Source organism: Mizuhopecten yessoensis, unplaced genomic scaffold (genome assembly GCF_002113885.1).
Source record: "Mizuhopecten yessoensis strain PY_sf001 unplaced genomic scaffold, ASM211388v2 scaffold7547, whole genome shotgun sequence".
Classification (NCBI taxonomy): Eukaryota; Metazoa; Mollusca; class Bivalvia; order Pectinida; family Pectinidae; genus Mizuhopecten; species Mizuhopecten yessoensis.
Window position 1 is genome coordinate 386,140 of NW_018407102.1, and position 16,664 is coordinate 402,803.

A 16,664-nucleotide genomic window follows, 5' to 3' on the forward strand; every position below is an offset into this window, starting at 1 on the left:
TTACGTCGTCTGTATTACCGTGTTTAAATTTAACTTTGATAGTTTTTATTTGATATAATGTATACGTTAAAGCCAAACGTCTGTCACTATTGTTCGATTTTGAGTAGCTCAGATGATACATTTTTACATGCTTTATTGCATAACGACTGGACTGCCAGATATATATACATTCGTGTTTCACTATAATCTGCATACTGTGACGTTTTATTATTTTCTTGCAATATAAGAGTTTGTGTTTGTTCGATACTTTGTTTTCATATATTTATTAAAGTTTTATGCCGTATTAACAGCTGATGACATTTACAGATAATGTTTTGCAAGACGTAAGAGTTTAATATGTGTTCGATGGCAGACTTGGAAAAGGAAGGAGAAAAAACAAAGATGCGTGGTTTCTAGATTCACAAGAAAACAACTTATTTCAAGATTTGTCGGACCATTTTAGCCATTTTGCACCAACTGTTTTGGATTTTAAAGAATTATAAAATGGCCAAGATAATAATGTAAAGTTGATGTATGAGCACTCATTCCCATAGTTCTTTGACCAACTGGGCATTGGCAATAATAATCTTTTATTGGATTGTTATCATTTGGTGTCGTGCTGTACTGAATCCAAACATTGTTATTAGTCTGGCTTTTGTGTCTGGATTTGTTTGTTTGTTTGTTTGTTTGTGTTTAACGCCTATCGACGGCTGTGGTAATTTAGGGCCATGGTGATTTTTTTATTTTATTTTTTTAACAAACATGTGAGTAATGGCGAAGATAAAATCAGATAAAATGGTTCATTTTAAAAGCATTCGCATTGTATGTGTTGATAATGAAAAATAAAAAAGGGGTTAAAATAATGAAAGAGATAACGAATAGATGATATGGAATATGTGATATATATATGTAACGTCAAAAAGGGTAAGGTGGGTTAAAAGACATCAGAGTCTATAGAATAGACCGATGTCTTTCAAATAGTTTAATAATGCCTTGAGTCCACGGAACTGAAAAGAGTTTTCATATCTGGGACTCGAAAGTAGTTATCACGAATGTGTTTAAAATCGGAACATTCTATTAAAAAATGTTCCACTGTAAATGGAGTGTCACATGCGTGGCATGAAGGTAGATATTCTCGTTTTAAAAGTACGGTGCCGAGCGAGGACAATTTCCTCTCTCCGACTGGGAATAGATGTTTTAAGTTTAGGTTGTACCTTAAAAAATGTGTTGGTGGTCTCTCGAGACCAGCTTTGCTGCCATTCATTTTGAATGGCTGTACGAATAGTAGGTTTAAAATCTGTATATGGTAGCTTGGTATTTGTTTGTTGGAGATTTAATGCATTTTTTGCTTCCCTGTCAACACATTCGTTGCCTTTAATTCCGACATGACTCGGAATCCATAGTAAAGTTATTTTAGACTTATTTAAGATACGAGATATTCGAAGAGAAAGGTTTTGTATGAGTGTGTTTTTAGGGTCTCGTAACTGTAAACTCTGTAGGACAGATAGCGAGTCAGAACAAATGATTGCCTTTTTAATGCGGTGTTCATCGATATGGTCGAGGGCCAACCCAATGTCGCATGCTTCGGCAGAAAAGATGGAGGCGTCGTCTGGTAGTCGAGTTGAAGTGCAAGAATTAGCAGTACAGCAGGAACCATGATCTAGTTTTGTTCGTATAAGTGATCTGTATTGGCGCAAAAGCATTTCACGGTCCGCTCCCCAATCAGTATGAGAAAGGACTCGTATAATGTTTAACGCTTTGGAACACTTCTCCTTCAGATACTTTATATGTGGTATGAAAGAGAGTTTCGAATAAAAATGAGACCGAAAAATTTAGTCTGTTCAACAACAGGAATTCTAGTGCCATCGAGTGTAAGATTTGTGTCATTGTGTACTTTTCGTTTTTGACAGAAATGCATGCACACAGTTTTAGATTTAGAGAATTTGAAGCGTTTTCATCTGCCCAATTTTGTAGTTTGTTTAAACTCTGTTGAAGTTGTCGTTCTATCGTGTGCATGTTCTTAGATCTGTAACAGATCAAGAAGTCATCCACAAAAACGACCATTCTGTTGATTGACCAAGACATTTGACTATATCATTGATTTTAAGGCCAAACAGGGTGACTGATAGGATTCCACCCTGTGGGACTCCCATTTCCTGTTTAGACGTTTCAGAAAAAGTTGAACCAACACGGACTTTGAAGTGTCTATCTGATAGGTAATTAGATATAAAATTGGGAAGGTTTCCACGTACGCCAAGGTCGTGAAGATCTTTCATGATGCCATACTGCCATGTAGTATCATAGGCCTTCTCAAGATCAAAGAACACGGCGACAAGGTGTTCCTTCTTTGCAAAAGCCTCTCGAATGAATGTCTCTAATCTGATGAGATGGTCATTTGTCCCTCTTATGTTTCTAAAACCACTTTGAAGAGAGGATATTATATCGTTGGCCTCAAGAAACCAAACCAGTCTTGTGTTTATCATTCGTTCTAAAGTTTTACATACACAACTAGTCGGAGAAATAGGACGATAGTTGTTTGGGTCTGTAGCATCCTTTCCCGGTTTTGGGATAGGTATAATTGTGGAGTTCTTCCACGAATCGGAAATCTTTCCGGAAGCGTAAACTTGGTTGAATATGTAAAGAAGGCATGTTAGTGACGAGTCTAGTAAGTGCTTGAGAAATTGATATGGAATATCATCAGGACCTGAAGCAGAGTCCTGTGATTTTTTAAGCGAATCAACAAGTTCTGGTAGGGTAAATGGCTCATTGTAACGTTCTTTGTGTGATGATTTGAATTTAGTCGTTTCTTTTCCCTTTTTTTCTTTAAAGACTGGAATTTTCGGGAGTGGTTTAAAGGGGATGAGTTTTTAGCTATGTTTGGAGTCATCCTGTTTATGGTCATCCTGTTTGGAGTCATCCTGTTTGGGGTCATCCTGTTTGGAGTCATCCTGTTTGGGGTCATCCTGTTTGGAGTCATCCTGTTTGGGGTCATCCTGTTTGGGGTCATCCTGTTTGGGGTCATCCTGTTTGGGGTCGTCCTGTTTGGAGTCGTCCTGTTTGGGATCATCCTGTTTGGAGTCATCCTGTTTGGAGTCATCCTTTTTGATGTTTTTTTTTACTTGAATACTTGTATTTTTCAATGAAAATGTAGTATTCTTTTAGTTTTATTGATTTTTTTCCAACAAATTCAGTATTTTTTCATTTTTTTAAACAAATAAAGTTATTTTTTTAGTTTTATTAATATTTTTCTAACCAATTATTTTTTTCATAAATTTATCGATATCTTAACGTAAAAATAGACATGTTTATGATGAATGAGCTGATATGCGTGTATGGTGGTGTTATTTGGTGTTTTGGAGTCGTCCTGATTTTAGATTCATTCTGTTTTGGACTCATCCTGTTTAAGGAGTCATCTTATGTTTTTTTGGAGTCATCCTGTTTTCTTGGAGTTATCCTATTTTGGAGTCATCCTGTTTTCTTGGAGTCATCCTATTTTGGAGTCATCCTGTTTGGCATGCCCGGTCCATCCCGATTCTAATGCGGGAGTAGTAACACTGGAGTGTGGTAGACTGTCGTAGTAGACTGTGATCGTTCTGAGTGTTTTCAACATGCGCGATTATTGCCAGCTATCCGTCAAAAGGGCATATTAAAATTCACACGCCCTACTTGAGCATAGCTGTAATGTTTCCTGCGTTTTTATTTATTTTCCGGAACTGTTTTTCTACAATAGCAACTATAACAAGCAACAATCTATATTAACAATATTTACAGGTCAATAAATAAATAAATAGTTTATGATTTACAGGGCAAAAACTATATTTACAATATCTACACTATTTGATTTACAATAGTTACAATTATATGTACAATTTACAATATCTAAACAATGTACAATTATATCTACAAATTGATCTACAATAACAAATTGATCTACAATAACAAATTGATCAACAAATTGATCTACAATAACAAATTGATCTACAATAACTAGATGTACATGATTTACTAACAGACATTTTCAAGAACCAACCCGTAAGCTAGATATAGTACGCTAATGTAAGCCGAAAAACTCGATGACGTCATCAAAACCAACCCGTCAGTCAAAATACACACTCTACAGTCGTGCAAAAAATTGATGACGTCGTCAAAACCAACCCGTAAATTAAGCTAGATATCGTACACGTTTAAACGTAGTTCATGACAATTCTAACTATTTCTTGCATCATTAATGCTTTAAAGCTATAGAATAGCTAGAAATTGTTAATTAACTTCAGAAAAAGTTCAGGCAGCGAATAAAATAAACATGACAGCTTGGCCAGCAGTCTGGGTAGAAATGAAGAGGAAATCCCCACCTACAATAACGCTCTCGCGCAGGAACTCTAAAGTAGACGTCATCTTGCTATGACGTCATCAAAACCAACCCGTCCGTCAAAATACATACTATGCAGTCATGCAAAAAACTCAATGACGTCGTCAAAACCAACTAGTAAGGTAAATATCAACTAACGTAAGCCAAAAAACCTCGATAACGTCGTCAAAACCAATCTCTCAGTCAAAATGTACATTCTTACACTCATGCAAAAACTAAACGATGTCGTCAAAACATACCCGTGGGCTAGATATCGTACACTAACGTAACCCGAAAAACGCGATGACGTCGTCAAAACAAGTAAGCTAGATTTCAACTAACGTATGCCGAAAAATTCTCGATGACGTCGTCAAAAACAACCCAGTCAGTCAAAATACACACTCTACAGTCATACGAAAACTCGATGACGTCATTAAAAATAGTTAAGAAAAGTTATCCTCACGATCAAAGTGATCCTCATTTCGTGAGGATAACCTTTCTTTCATCCTCTAGTTTTACATTGGCATAGCGGGGGTATTTACATCCCCCACCCCCTCAAGTAACGCTATGCCATCAGATATCCTGACGGCATCGCTGACTTTAAACCTCAATGGTTTTTGAGAATTCTTATTTCTTGGCTTTTAAACGTCTAGATTTTAGATTTACTTTAAATATAGAAGGATGGTTGGGGTTGCATAGAACTCTCCTGTCCTATTAATCAATTATTTCAATCCAACCAAATTCAGTATGAAGCATCAGTAAGGGATTGCAATCAGTTCTTCAATAAATGAGGTTGGTTCGACCCCTGAGGCCAGGGGGGCGGGGCCCTGAAGGGGAATTTAGCTAAATTGGCTTTAAAACGCATCTCCTCCTTAACGCCTGCAATGATTTCAACCAAATTTAGTCTGAAGAATCAGTAGCGAAGGGAAATCATTTCTTAAATAAAATGAGGTTGGTTCGCCCCCTGAGGCCAGGGGGGCGGGGACCTGAAGGGAAACTTAACTAAATTTGCTTTAGAACGCCTCTCCTGCTGAATGCCATAGAGGATTTCAACCAAATTTAGTCTGAAGCATCAGTAGCGAAGGGCAATCATTTCTTAAATAAAATGAGATTTGTTCGACCCCTGAAGCCAGGGGGCGGGGCCTTGAAGGGGAACTTAGCGAATTTGCTTAAAACACATTTCCTCCTTAACGCCATAGACTATTTTAACCAAATTTGCTCTGAAACTTAATTGGGGAAGGGCAATCATTTCATAAATAAATGGGGCTAGTTTGACCCCTGGGGCTGGGAAGGCCGGACTCCAAAGGGGAAAATTAAGTCTGAAGCATCAGTAGAGTAGGGTTCTCATTTCTTAAATAAATGAGTTTGGTTTGACCCCTGAGACCAGAGGGGCAGGGCCCTGAAGGGGAACTTAGCTAAATTTGCTTTAAAACGCATCTCCTCCTAAACACCAGAGAGGATTTTAACCAAATTCAGTCTGAGGGATCACTTGTGGAGGGCAATCATTTCCTAAATAAATGAGGCTGTTTCGACCTCTTGGGCTCAGAAGGCCGGGTCCCAAAGAAGAAAATTATCTAATATTTCGCTTTAAGAAGCTAGTGCCCCCTAATTGCCTGAGTGGATTGTACAAAATTTGGTCAAAAACTTTATTGAGAAAGAACAAACATTTCTTAATTGAATGAGGTTGATTTGACCCCTCTGCGGTCCTAAGAAATGGTACAGCTAGATTATGGTGTAGTTTTCATAAATTGTTAAAAATTGGTTTCTAGGTTTATAAAAGCTTATAGTTGAATGAAAATTAAAGTATTGTCCTATTACAACCTGTAATATGACATATTACTTATTTTAAATTTGTTAACATGGCAACTTAATGGAGACCCCTGATTAGTTAAAAGTCAGATATTGTGGTCCCTGTGTGGTTAGAGCATAGATCTTGTCTGGTTTTGAGGACATTTCATATAAAGATGTACTAATGCATTCAGTTGTAATGACTTATACACAGAACAAGATGAGCGATACAGGTCCAATGGACCTTTTGTTCTCTAGGTACACTCTAGATTCCCTCCACCACCAAAACCTGGCTCCTCCACAGCTGTTAATAGAATGTAAAGCACAAACAAAACAAATCAAACCTCCTCTATCTGTCTGTATTTCCAGTTTTGTCGGGGAGAATTGATCACTAACAAGGCACAGAAAAATCTCAAAATGAGCCAAAAAGGGTTACAACAACACAAGGTGATTGAAAGTCTGTCTATTGCACACACTAACTTTGAATTGCACAAGGTTGTTTTGGATAATGGGTTTTTTAAGAACAATCAGTGACCAGGTTATTGTAAATAAATCATATCATCAACACTAGGATCAGAGTCGCATCTGCAGTATCGGGGAGCGAGGCGACACCAAAAGAAAAAGGAACCACGGGAACATAAAAATCATTTTCCTTTGTAGGATGTATTACAGCACATTTAAACACAAGACTGGTCGTAACGGGATTAGTTATGGGCTATGTCAAGTTAGAATGAGTAGCATTGTTTAATTTCATAAGCCTTCCTACACATTTTAGGTTAGAACTTTTGAACATTATTTCAGTATTAGATGACAATGTATAAAATTGACAAACAGATCCACTAAAACATCTGCAGAGATACATGACGATTGTTATACAATAATGAACTGTCCAGCAGGTGACCCCTGATAAAGGTATCACAGTTAATACGCTCCCATTGATAGACAAGTTCAGTGCTTGTGACCTCATACAAAGCCTGGTTAGCTTACAGATACACTGACTCAAATTTAGTATCCAAGATATTTTAAAATAAATTGTTTGTGTTGAAATTCATAACTCATTTGGTATTTGTACAGATTATTATTCATTTGTATGCATGTATTTTAAATTTCATTTACAAAAAAAAAAAATCAATTAAAACAAAATGCTCAAGTAGACAAGGCGATTAAATTAACAAAAGTGGGATTTGTAAGTGTATTCACATTTGTATTGTAGACCTGTGTAAGTACAGAGGAACTTGTATCTTCAATGCAAAAAGATGATGTTAGAAAATATAAAAAAATTTTTTTAAAGGATATACATTTGTTTCCGGAATTTCAGTCATATTGCATCAAACAGATAAATACTTTGGTATTTTTTGTAAAGCACAGGTAAAAAATATTCACCCCATGAAATAAAACCTGTACATATATTTATCAAAAATGATTTTTTTTTTATTACACATGTAATTTAGACTTACCTATCATTTCTGACAGAACTGATCACAAATAGTAGTGTGCTAGTTACCATCAAACACCCCTAGGATTTGTTCATTTTGTTGTTTATCACAGATAATATGGCTCTCTCACTAATGGTAACTTATACAGGTTGCTGAGAAAAAATAGGTTAGGGCATATTTCTAATATAACTATGCTGTAGTAAAGATTTAACTGCGTCATAGTAATGACTCAATCTTAGTATTTCATAATAATCCATAGTTATGCCGTAATAATGCCACAGTGATAGCAAGTTCATTTTATGACAGCAAAATCAAAATTACAACTACGTCATGTTGTAGTAATGTCATAATATCTTGAGAAAGTAAATTGTAATTAGGACATAGCTATGTTATGACAGTTATGAATTAGCTTTGTCGTTATTACGTGATAGAATAAAATGACAATGACAAAAATAAATAAATTAATGCAAAACAAAAACAACAAAAAGGGAGTAAACATCAAAACAAAAGACAACAGCAGGAATGGAGGAAACATTAAAACAAAAGGAAAGACAACAGCAGGAATGGAGGAAACATCAAAACAAGAGGAAAGACAACAGCAGGAATGGAGAAAGCATCAAAACAAAAGACAACAGCAGGAATGGAGAAAACATCAAAACAAAAGACAACAGTAGTAATTGAGGAAACATCAAAACAAAAGACAACAGCAGGAATGGAGGAAACATCGAAACAAAAGGAAAGACAACAGCAGGAATCGAGGAAACATCAAGACAAAAGAAAACAGCAGGAATGGATCCGGAGGAAACATTAAAACAAAAGACAACAGCAGGAATGGAGGAAACATCAAAACAAAAGGAAAGACAACAGCAGGAATGAAGGAAACATCAAAACAAAAGACAACAGCAGGAATGGAGGAAACATCAAAACAAAAGGAAAGACAACAGCAGGAATGGAGGAAACATCAAAACAAAAGGAAAGACAACAGCAGGAATGGAGGAAACATCAAAACAAAAGGAAAGACAACAGCAGGAATGGAGGAAACATCAAAACAAAAGGAAAGACAACAGCAGGAATGGAGGAAACATCAAAACAAAAGGAAAGACAACAGCAGGAATGGAGGAAACATCAAAACAAAAGGAAAGACAACAGCAGGAATGGAGGAAACATCAAAACAAAAGGAAAGACAACAGCAGGAATGGAGGAAACATCAAAACAAAAGGAAAGACAACAGCAGGAATGGAGGAAACATCAAAACAAAAGGAAAGACAACAGCAGGAATGGAGGAAACATCAAAACAAAAGGAAAGACAACAGCAGGAATGGAGGAAACATCAAAACAAAAGGAAAGACAACAGCAGGAATGGAGGAAACATCAAAACAAAAGGAAAGACAACAGCAGGAATGGAGGAAACATCAAAACAAAAGATAACAGCAGAAATGAAGGAAACATCAAAACAAAAGGAAAGACAACAGCAGTAATGGAGGAAACCTTTATGTTTCTAACACTAGGATAATACACAGTTTATACTTAACTCGTTCACCCCTGAAGACACATTTGAACTCTTCCAATTCAAGGGTTGGAAAAGTTCATTATAAAACTTCAGGGGTGAATGAGTTAAGCATACAAAAAGCCAGGAGTCAAAACACATTTATTTTGTTTTTATAAAAGTTACTTCCAAAAGATATGAACATCCTACAGAACTGCTTATGAACTGCTTTCCATAAGCAACCATAACTCTGTACTTAATTGGGCACCAGACCCCATTTCAGGTGACAAGATCCCAAACAAAGTGACAGACAGGGAAACACCACTAGAGCTCTCTGCTAGTAATGCTGGAGAATTAATAACTAAAAAAACAACTGTACAATTACCATCAACTTGTCAAAAGTTGCACTGGTCAAGCACGTGTAACTTACACTATTTATCAACACTGTTTTGACATTGGTGTCCAGTAATCTAAGGTTAACTAGATGAGGCTAAGGTAGCAGTCATCACCTGGTCTTTGATAAGATAAGTAGGATCATAAAACCCCAACATGACCGAGTCCTCTGCAGTCAGTGGACAGAACAGCAGCTATCATGGTAAGTATACACAATCCTTTACATTCCTGTCCTTAGCTGGACAGAATTTCTGAAGAAAAAAAAGTTCTATTGGGATAATTTTAGGATATTAAATGTCATTGGAATCAATATTTACAGGTAGTTGGTTATATAAAACACTATATTCTTAAAACGTTATATATTTTCAAATAAACGGTGTACAATTGAGCACCATTAATCCAGCTTACACAAATCTGGCTACCAGCGTTTGTGTCTGGAGATTTCACTTTGCCCCAGTAGTCCAGCTACTGTTGTAGTGTATAAGGGTGGCTGATTTCCCTTCAAGTATATATACTGATAATTTGCCGGGAATATGGGTGGCTGATTTCCCTTCAAGTTATATATACTGATAATTTGCCGGGAATATGGTTGGCTGATTTCCCTTCAAGTTATATAAACTGATTATTTGCCGGGAGTATGCTGATTATGATCTTTATAATAAAAAAACAACCTTGGACGCTTGGAAGATTGTTAACTGGCAGGTACCTGTCTTTTAATCAAAACAGTTATCAGCTTTAACTATTTTAAGTCATTCTTTTTGTGTATAAATATCCGGCTATCTGCAGATTCAAGGTTTTATTCTGTGTCTTACGCTTAGGGGACATTGAACTTGTGATCTCTATCTTTTCTTTCCTACTCTATCAACCCCTTCATTTCTGCTGTGTATCCCCAATCACCCGTTTCTGTATGATCTTTCGCCTGTGTTTCTGTTGTCGTCTTAAACTGTCTTTCAAGTGTCTCCACAAAGTCGGTTCCAGTTCATGTGTTGTGTTGGTGTCTCTGTTGTTTGTTTTGTTGTCTTCCTTTTGTTGTGTCCCATCAGTTCCTTAAGTCATTTCTAACATTTGTTTTGGTGTCCCTCAGTTCCTTAAGTCATCTCTAACATTTGTTTTGGTGTCCCTCAGTTCCTTAAGTCATTTCTAACATTTGTTTTGGTGTCCCTCAGTTCCTTAAGTCATTTCTAACATTTGTTTTGGTGTCCCTCAGTTCCTTAAGTCATTTCTAACATTTGTTTTGGTGTCCCTCAGTTCCTTAAGTCATTTCTAACATTTGTTTTGGTGTCCCTCAGTTCCTTAAGTCATTTCTAACATTTGTTTTGGTGTCCCTCAGTTCCTTAAGTCATTTCTAACATTTGTTTTGGTGTCCCTCAGTTCCTTAAGTCATTTCTAACATTTGTTTTGGTGTCCCTCAGTTCCTTAAGTCATTTCTAACATTTGTTTTGGTGTCCCTCAGTTCCTTAAGTCATTTCTAACATTTGTTTTGGTGTCCCTCAGTTCCTTAAGTCATTTCTAACATTTGTTTTGGTGTCCCTCAGTTCCTTAAGTCATTTCTAACATTTGTTTTGGTGTCCCTCAGTTCCTTAAGTCATTTCTAACATTTGTTTTGGTGTCCCTCAGTTCCTTAAGTCATTTCTAACATTTGTTTTGGTGTCCCTCAGTTCCTTAAGTCATTTCTAACATTTGTTTTGGTGTCCCTCAGTTCCTTAAGTCATTTCTAACATTTGTTTTGGTGTCCCTCAGTTCCTTAAGTCATTTCTAACATTTGTTTTGGTGTCCCTCAGTTCCTTAAGTCATTTCTAACATTTGTTTTGGTGTCCCTCAGTTCCTTAAGTCATTTCTAACATTTGTTTTGGTGTCCCTCAGTTCCTTAAGTCATTTCTAACATTTGTTTTGGTGTCCCTCAGTTCCTTAAGTCATTTCTAACATTTGTTTTGGTGTCCCTCAGTTCCTTAAGTCATTTCTAACATTTGTTTTGGTGTCCCTCAGTTCCTTAAGTCATTTCTAACATTTGTTTTGGTGTCCCTCAGTTCCTTAAGTCATTTCTAACATTTGTTTTGGTGTCCCTCAGTTCCTTAAGTCATTTCTAACATTTGTTTTGGTGTCCCTCAGTTCCTTAAGTCATTTTTAACATTTGTTTTGGTGTCCCTCAGTTCCTTAAGTCATTTCTAACATTTGTTTTGGTGTCCCTCAGTTCCTTAAGTCATTTCTAACATTTGTTTTGGTGTCCCTCAGTTCCTTAAGTCATTTCTAACATTTGTTTTGGTGTCCATAGTTATGTTGTCTTTCCTTTGTGTTTGTTTCCCCTAGGTCCTTCTTATACTTTTCCCTGTTATTTTGGTGTCTCCTAGGTTCCTGTTGTTCTGGCATCTCCTTTGGTCCCTGTTGGTTGGTGTATTCTAGGTTCCTGGTGTTTTGGTTTCTTCTTAGTCAATCTTGTGTTGGTATCTCCTAGGTCCCTGTTGATTTGGTGTCTCTTTGGTCCCTCTTGTTTTGGTGTATCCTACGTCCCTGTTGTTTGGCGTCTTCTATGTCCCTGTTGTTTTGGTGTCTCCTTTCGTTTTTGTGTCTCTTTAGCCCCTCTTGTGTTGATGTCTCCTTGGTTGTCTTTCACTGTCATTTTACTGTCTTTTCCAATCCTTTTGTCTTTTTTTGTTTGTTTAGATGTCCCCTTAGTTACTGATGTTGTCTTTCCATTTGTTCTTTGAGTGTCTCCTAATTCCTGTTGTCCTCTTTCACTGTTGCATTGTTTTCTCCTCATTCATTATGTGTTGATATTGATTCTGATTTTGTCGTTGTATGTTGACACTCTGGTATGGATTTTTCATTCTAATCTACACACACGTTATTAAAAAAGAAAAAATAGTTTTTTTTCACAAAAATAAATTATTTCCATATTAATTTTTACCGTGCTTAGATAATAACTGTTATTATAATATCTGTTAAATCAATATTGGACAAGTCTAGCTAATTTTAAAATTCTTTCATTCATATTGAGACGTTTGGAACAAATAGAAATAAATTACTCAAAGTGTGTTTAACTTTCAACTTCAGATTGGGATACTACTAGCACTAGCGTGCTTGGTATACCAAGCTGATTGTGGTACCCAAGCACCCACCACACCCACCACTACCATGAATCCTATGGACGTCCAGATGGGAGACATAAGGCAGACAGTGGAAGGTTTGTCCCGTCAAATGGTGATGCAACAACTCGGTGTGGAGGAGCGTATCAGATCAGACGGAGACTCGGGCATCAAGCAGAAAATTGTTAAAAATAGAGGAACACGCCCTTATCTCAATGATATAGTATCTTCCCCAAACCTGGCAGATTTTTCAGAGTTTTGGACTCGAGAACGTGTTTTAGGCATTGGCACAAATGTCTTTGTTATGAATGGTGTCGAATTCAGATTACAACGTCAGAACTACAACCTAGTCATGCCCAGCAGGACCAGTAAGGACTGGCACAAGACTGAGGACATCCCCTACCCAGAGGTACCTCACTCCGTCCTGGCCAAGCACAACGTCACCGAACAGATCGACGAGATGAGGGAGTACTTCAGAGCTTTCAAGAACCAAGACACCAAAATTCGGAGTGACTATGCCCGCTACTTCAAACCGGTTCTTTGTTATTTAGAAGGAGCCTGGCTGGATGGTGCTGCTCATAGCCAGGGCAGATGGATGAATGAAGCAATGTATATTGAATATACAGCCAACGATGGACTAGAGGATGGCCATTCGTATAATCCTACTAAGATCATGAAGGTGATCAATGGTACTGCCGTCTATGCACACTGGGCATCCAGGATTTTATGTCATCCAATCAAACAGGAGCTGCCGCTCGCCTCATTTTATGTCAAAGATGATCTGGCAGCCCGACTATCCGCTTCCCAGAGTCTGTATGACTTCTCGAGATCCAGGGCTGCACGGTTTGCCCTATCCGAGTATGGTAAACCTTCAAGGAAATTTTACCCTGAAGTTGGTTATGGTAAAATGGACCCCACCTTTAACTCATATACAACATTAGATTCCATAATGGAAGAAATTCCTGGGACCGATAACTACCCCGTTCACATAACTGGAGGATCTTTTGGTCTGACCGCTTTCAATGCTCACTTCCCCCGAAATAACACTGAGCTCAATCTCGGCCACTACCATCACTGGTACCGCGTGCTACAGAAGGGGGCCATGGGAACTACAGTCATCAACCGTGGGTACGCTGACAGAAGTCTCTGGGTGGCAGCATCTGAACAAGACCATCTCGCTCCCATGACGTACAACTCGTGCCATTATGATCGAAAAACTCATAAACAAAACTGTACGGAATACGTAGCTAAATACACTTATGCTCTCCCCCTAGAAATCGTTTGGATGACTCCACTTCTCAGCTGGAATCCATACAACCTGCAACATTTTGAGGGTGATATTCATAAGAGCCCTGCTAACACAATTAGTGCACATGGACACAATGGACGCACCCCAGAGAAGGCATTTCTTGGCACTAATCATGATAATTTTTACCAAACCCCTGCCGAATTCTTTACAAGAGCAAGCGGTGGGCACTACATTGCTGACAGACAGGGACATGCTCACAAGGTTGTACCCTCCAGTTTTCAGACAATTCTACGCGAGATACCGACTGTAGGAAACATCAGACTGCGATATCCAGTGATTCCCACACACCAGGAGGGAAATGCTATTTATAAGGAACTAGACGCCCTAAAGGAGCTGGTCATGAACATGGCCGTCAACACCAATTATTTCCATAACAAACCTGATGCTGTGCACAGTATTGAGGGCAACACAAACAGGGAGGAGCACTACCGCACCTCATCAACAGCCATCACTCCTCCTGGAAACCACGCTCACGAAATACTACTCTCTGCAGACGACATTTCAGACCTGGAGGCAGGAAAGACGGTGGCAGTGTACACTAGTCTAAACAATGGCCACCAGCATGTGCTCGAAGTCTACGCGGACAAGAACATCCATTACCGTCAAGGTCACTACAAAATAGCTTTGTGTGATGGCAAACAAATGTGTTGGGACGGCCACTCCAACGTACTGTATTACGTTTATTAGTATTCCTTAACTAATAAATCATCATGTTCAATTTATAGTCTGAATGTTATTTGTACAATATATTTATTTTCAGTAGGAGGAGATTAAAAAAGACAGCTATAGATGTCTGTTTTAATTGTCTCATAGACTCAATAGTCATACCTCACTAATGGAATGCTCTCACTAAATTAATTGTGGAAAGGAAAAAAACAGATGTAGAAGGATCTTGACACCCATAATCATAAGATAGAATTCTATTCATTAGGTCTATAGAGTATACTTGATACAGTGTATGAAAAAAACATCAAGGCATCGAAACAAGCTCCAACGAGATTTCCAATGATGGAAGATACTGTGAATATTGTGACTTTAATTCATCTTTACTTCCTCTTATATGCTGGATTGATAGCTTTGTCAGCAGTAGATGCATATTATGGTAACTTTTGATAATTTGTTCATACAACTGGGTGTCATTTCAAAGTAAGGCTATAGTTTACTTCTTGAGAGAAGCTATAACAAACCTGAACTGTCAAAACAGAAGAAGGCTAACTGTCAACCATCTTATTTTATCTGATCAGTCTCCAAATAAAGCATGCAAAAATATGGACCATGGGAAACCTACATAAGAAAAATGAGAAAGATCTTAAGATGGCTCAAGTTGAACTCTCAAAACCAAAGATGGTTGCCAGATTGCCATCTTCTTTTTTTTCGATCAGAAACATACATAGCTACATTCTATGGGGAACTTACATACAAAATATGAGAAAGATCCATCAAGTTCTAATAATAACAAACTTGAACTGGTTATCCAAGATGGCGACGTATTATTTTGCCATTCAGTCCAAAAATCAACTATGCACAAATCAGCAAGTATGAGTTGCGATGTGAAGAATTGTGAAGATTCATGTAGCACGACCAATAAGTGTTTCTATGTGACGTTTCGATGACCAGTAAGATATGTACTCGGTCACCTTCATCAGACAAATGTTTGTTTAAAACTTCGTCATAGATGTGCAAGTCTATGAGCCCCCTCATCTCGATTAAGACCTGACTCACTGCCGCGTATCCAGATGATTTTGAAATCCATAAAATTACCAACAAGGAATATGACAAAAGAGTCTATAGCCATGATATTGACCTTGAACAGTTAACTTTAACCTTTAATAGAGAATGATGTCAAGAGTACCTGTGTGAAGTTTCATGAAATAAGGTTGAAAAGAGCCTGATAACAAACCAAGTATCTAGTTTCCTAATCATTATATAAAGATCCTGTATCCTTGATATTGACCTTGCATGTATACCCTCAACTTTCAAATAAGCACCAGGAATTGAGGTCGGGAATACTGTACCTATGTGAAGTTCCATAAAATTTACTGTATAGCGCTTTAATTTTGAGGGGTCATTATTTCGCGGTTATGTATTCAGTACAAGTTCAAGTTCAAGTTCAATTTGTTTATTTAAGTGTGACATATCACAATTACATTTATGTTCATTAATACATATAAAATACTTTTACAAAATATAAATCAATTCCATTGGTACATATAAAATACTTGCAGTTGGCTGTTTCCTAGAACTTAAAATAGTTCGTTTAACATTAAAAAAACACACTTGTAATAGGGATCAATATCGACATTAGATTATTGTGAGACTACCCTTCTTATTATTATTAACATGGAGGTTGCAGTGACTTAAAGTGCACTACCTTAGGGTTGGGGAGAGCCCTACCAGCGAAGACAGGTCGCTCTGCGCCACTGCAATCATACGATGTAACTTTTATTTTTTTTATTTTTTTTTATCAGTTTAAAAAAAGGAATAACAGGTTAAAAGTAATTGAGAAATCGATTGGCTCCAAGCGGTTGGGGAGAGCTCTACCGGCGAGGGCTTCTCGAGGTCCCTTTTTAAGGTTACATTTAATAGTTTAAAACACGGTTAAAAGGGCAAAATTTTAGTATTGATCAATAATTAACAAATTAAATAATATTTCAAGGTCTATGACCTATGATTATAACAGGTTAAAAGGAAATTGAGAAAACGATTAGCTTCAAGCGGTTGGGCCAGTCCCTACCAGCGAGGGCTTTTCGAAATCCCATCTCAAAGGTACATTTACAACTTTAAAACACGATAGAGAAAAATAAACTTTAAACATTGATCAATGGCTTTAATGTATTTAAGA

General features: G+C 37.4%; 1 protein-coding gene across 1 annotated transcript; it reads left to right on the forward strand.

Moving 5' to 3' along the window:
- Positions 1–9,620: 9,620 nt before the first annotated feature.
- Positions 9,621–14,536, forward strand: LOC110453945. The gene is made up of 2 exons (XM_021503203.1): positions 9,621–9,632; positions 12,482–14,536. The coding sequence occupies exons 1-2, from the start codon at positions 9,630–9,632 to the stop codon at positions 14,507–14,509; spliced, it is 2,031 nt and encodes a 676-aa protein (XP_021358878.1). The 5' UTR covers positions 9,621–9,629; the 3' UTR covers positions 14,510–14,536.
- The last annotated feature ends 2,128 nt before the right edge of the window (positions 14,537–16,664 follow it).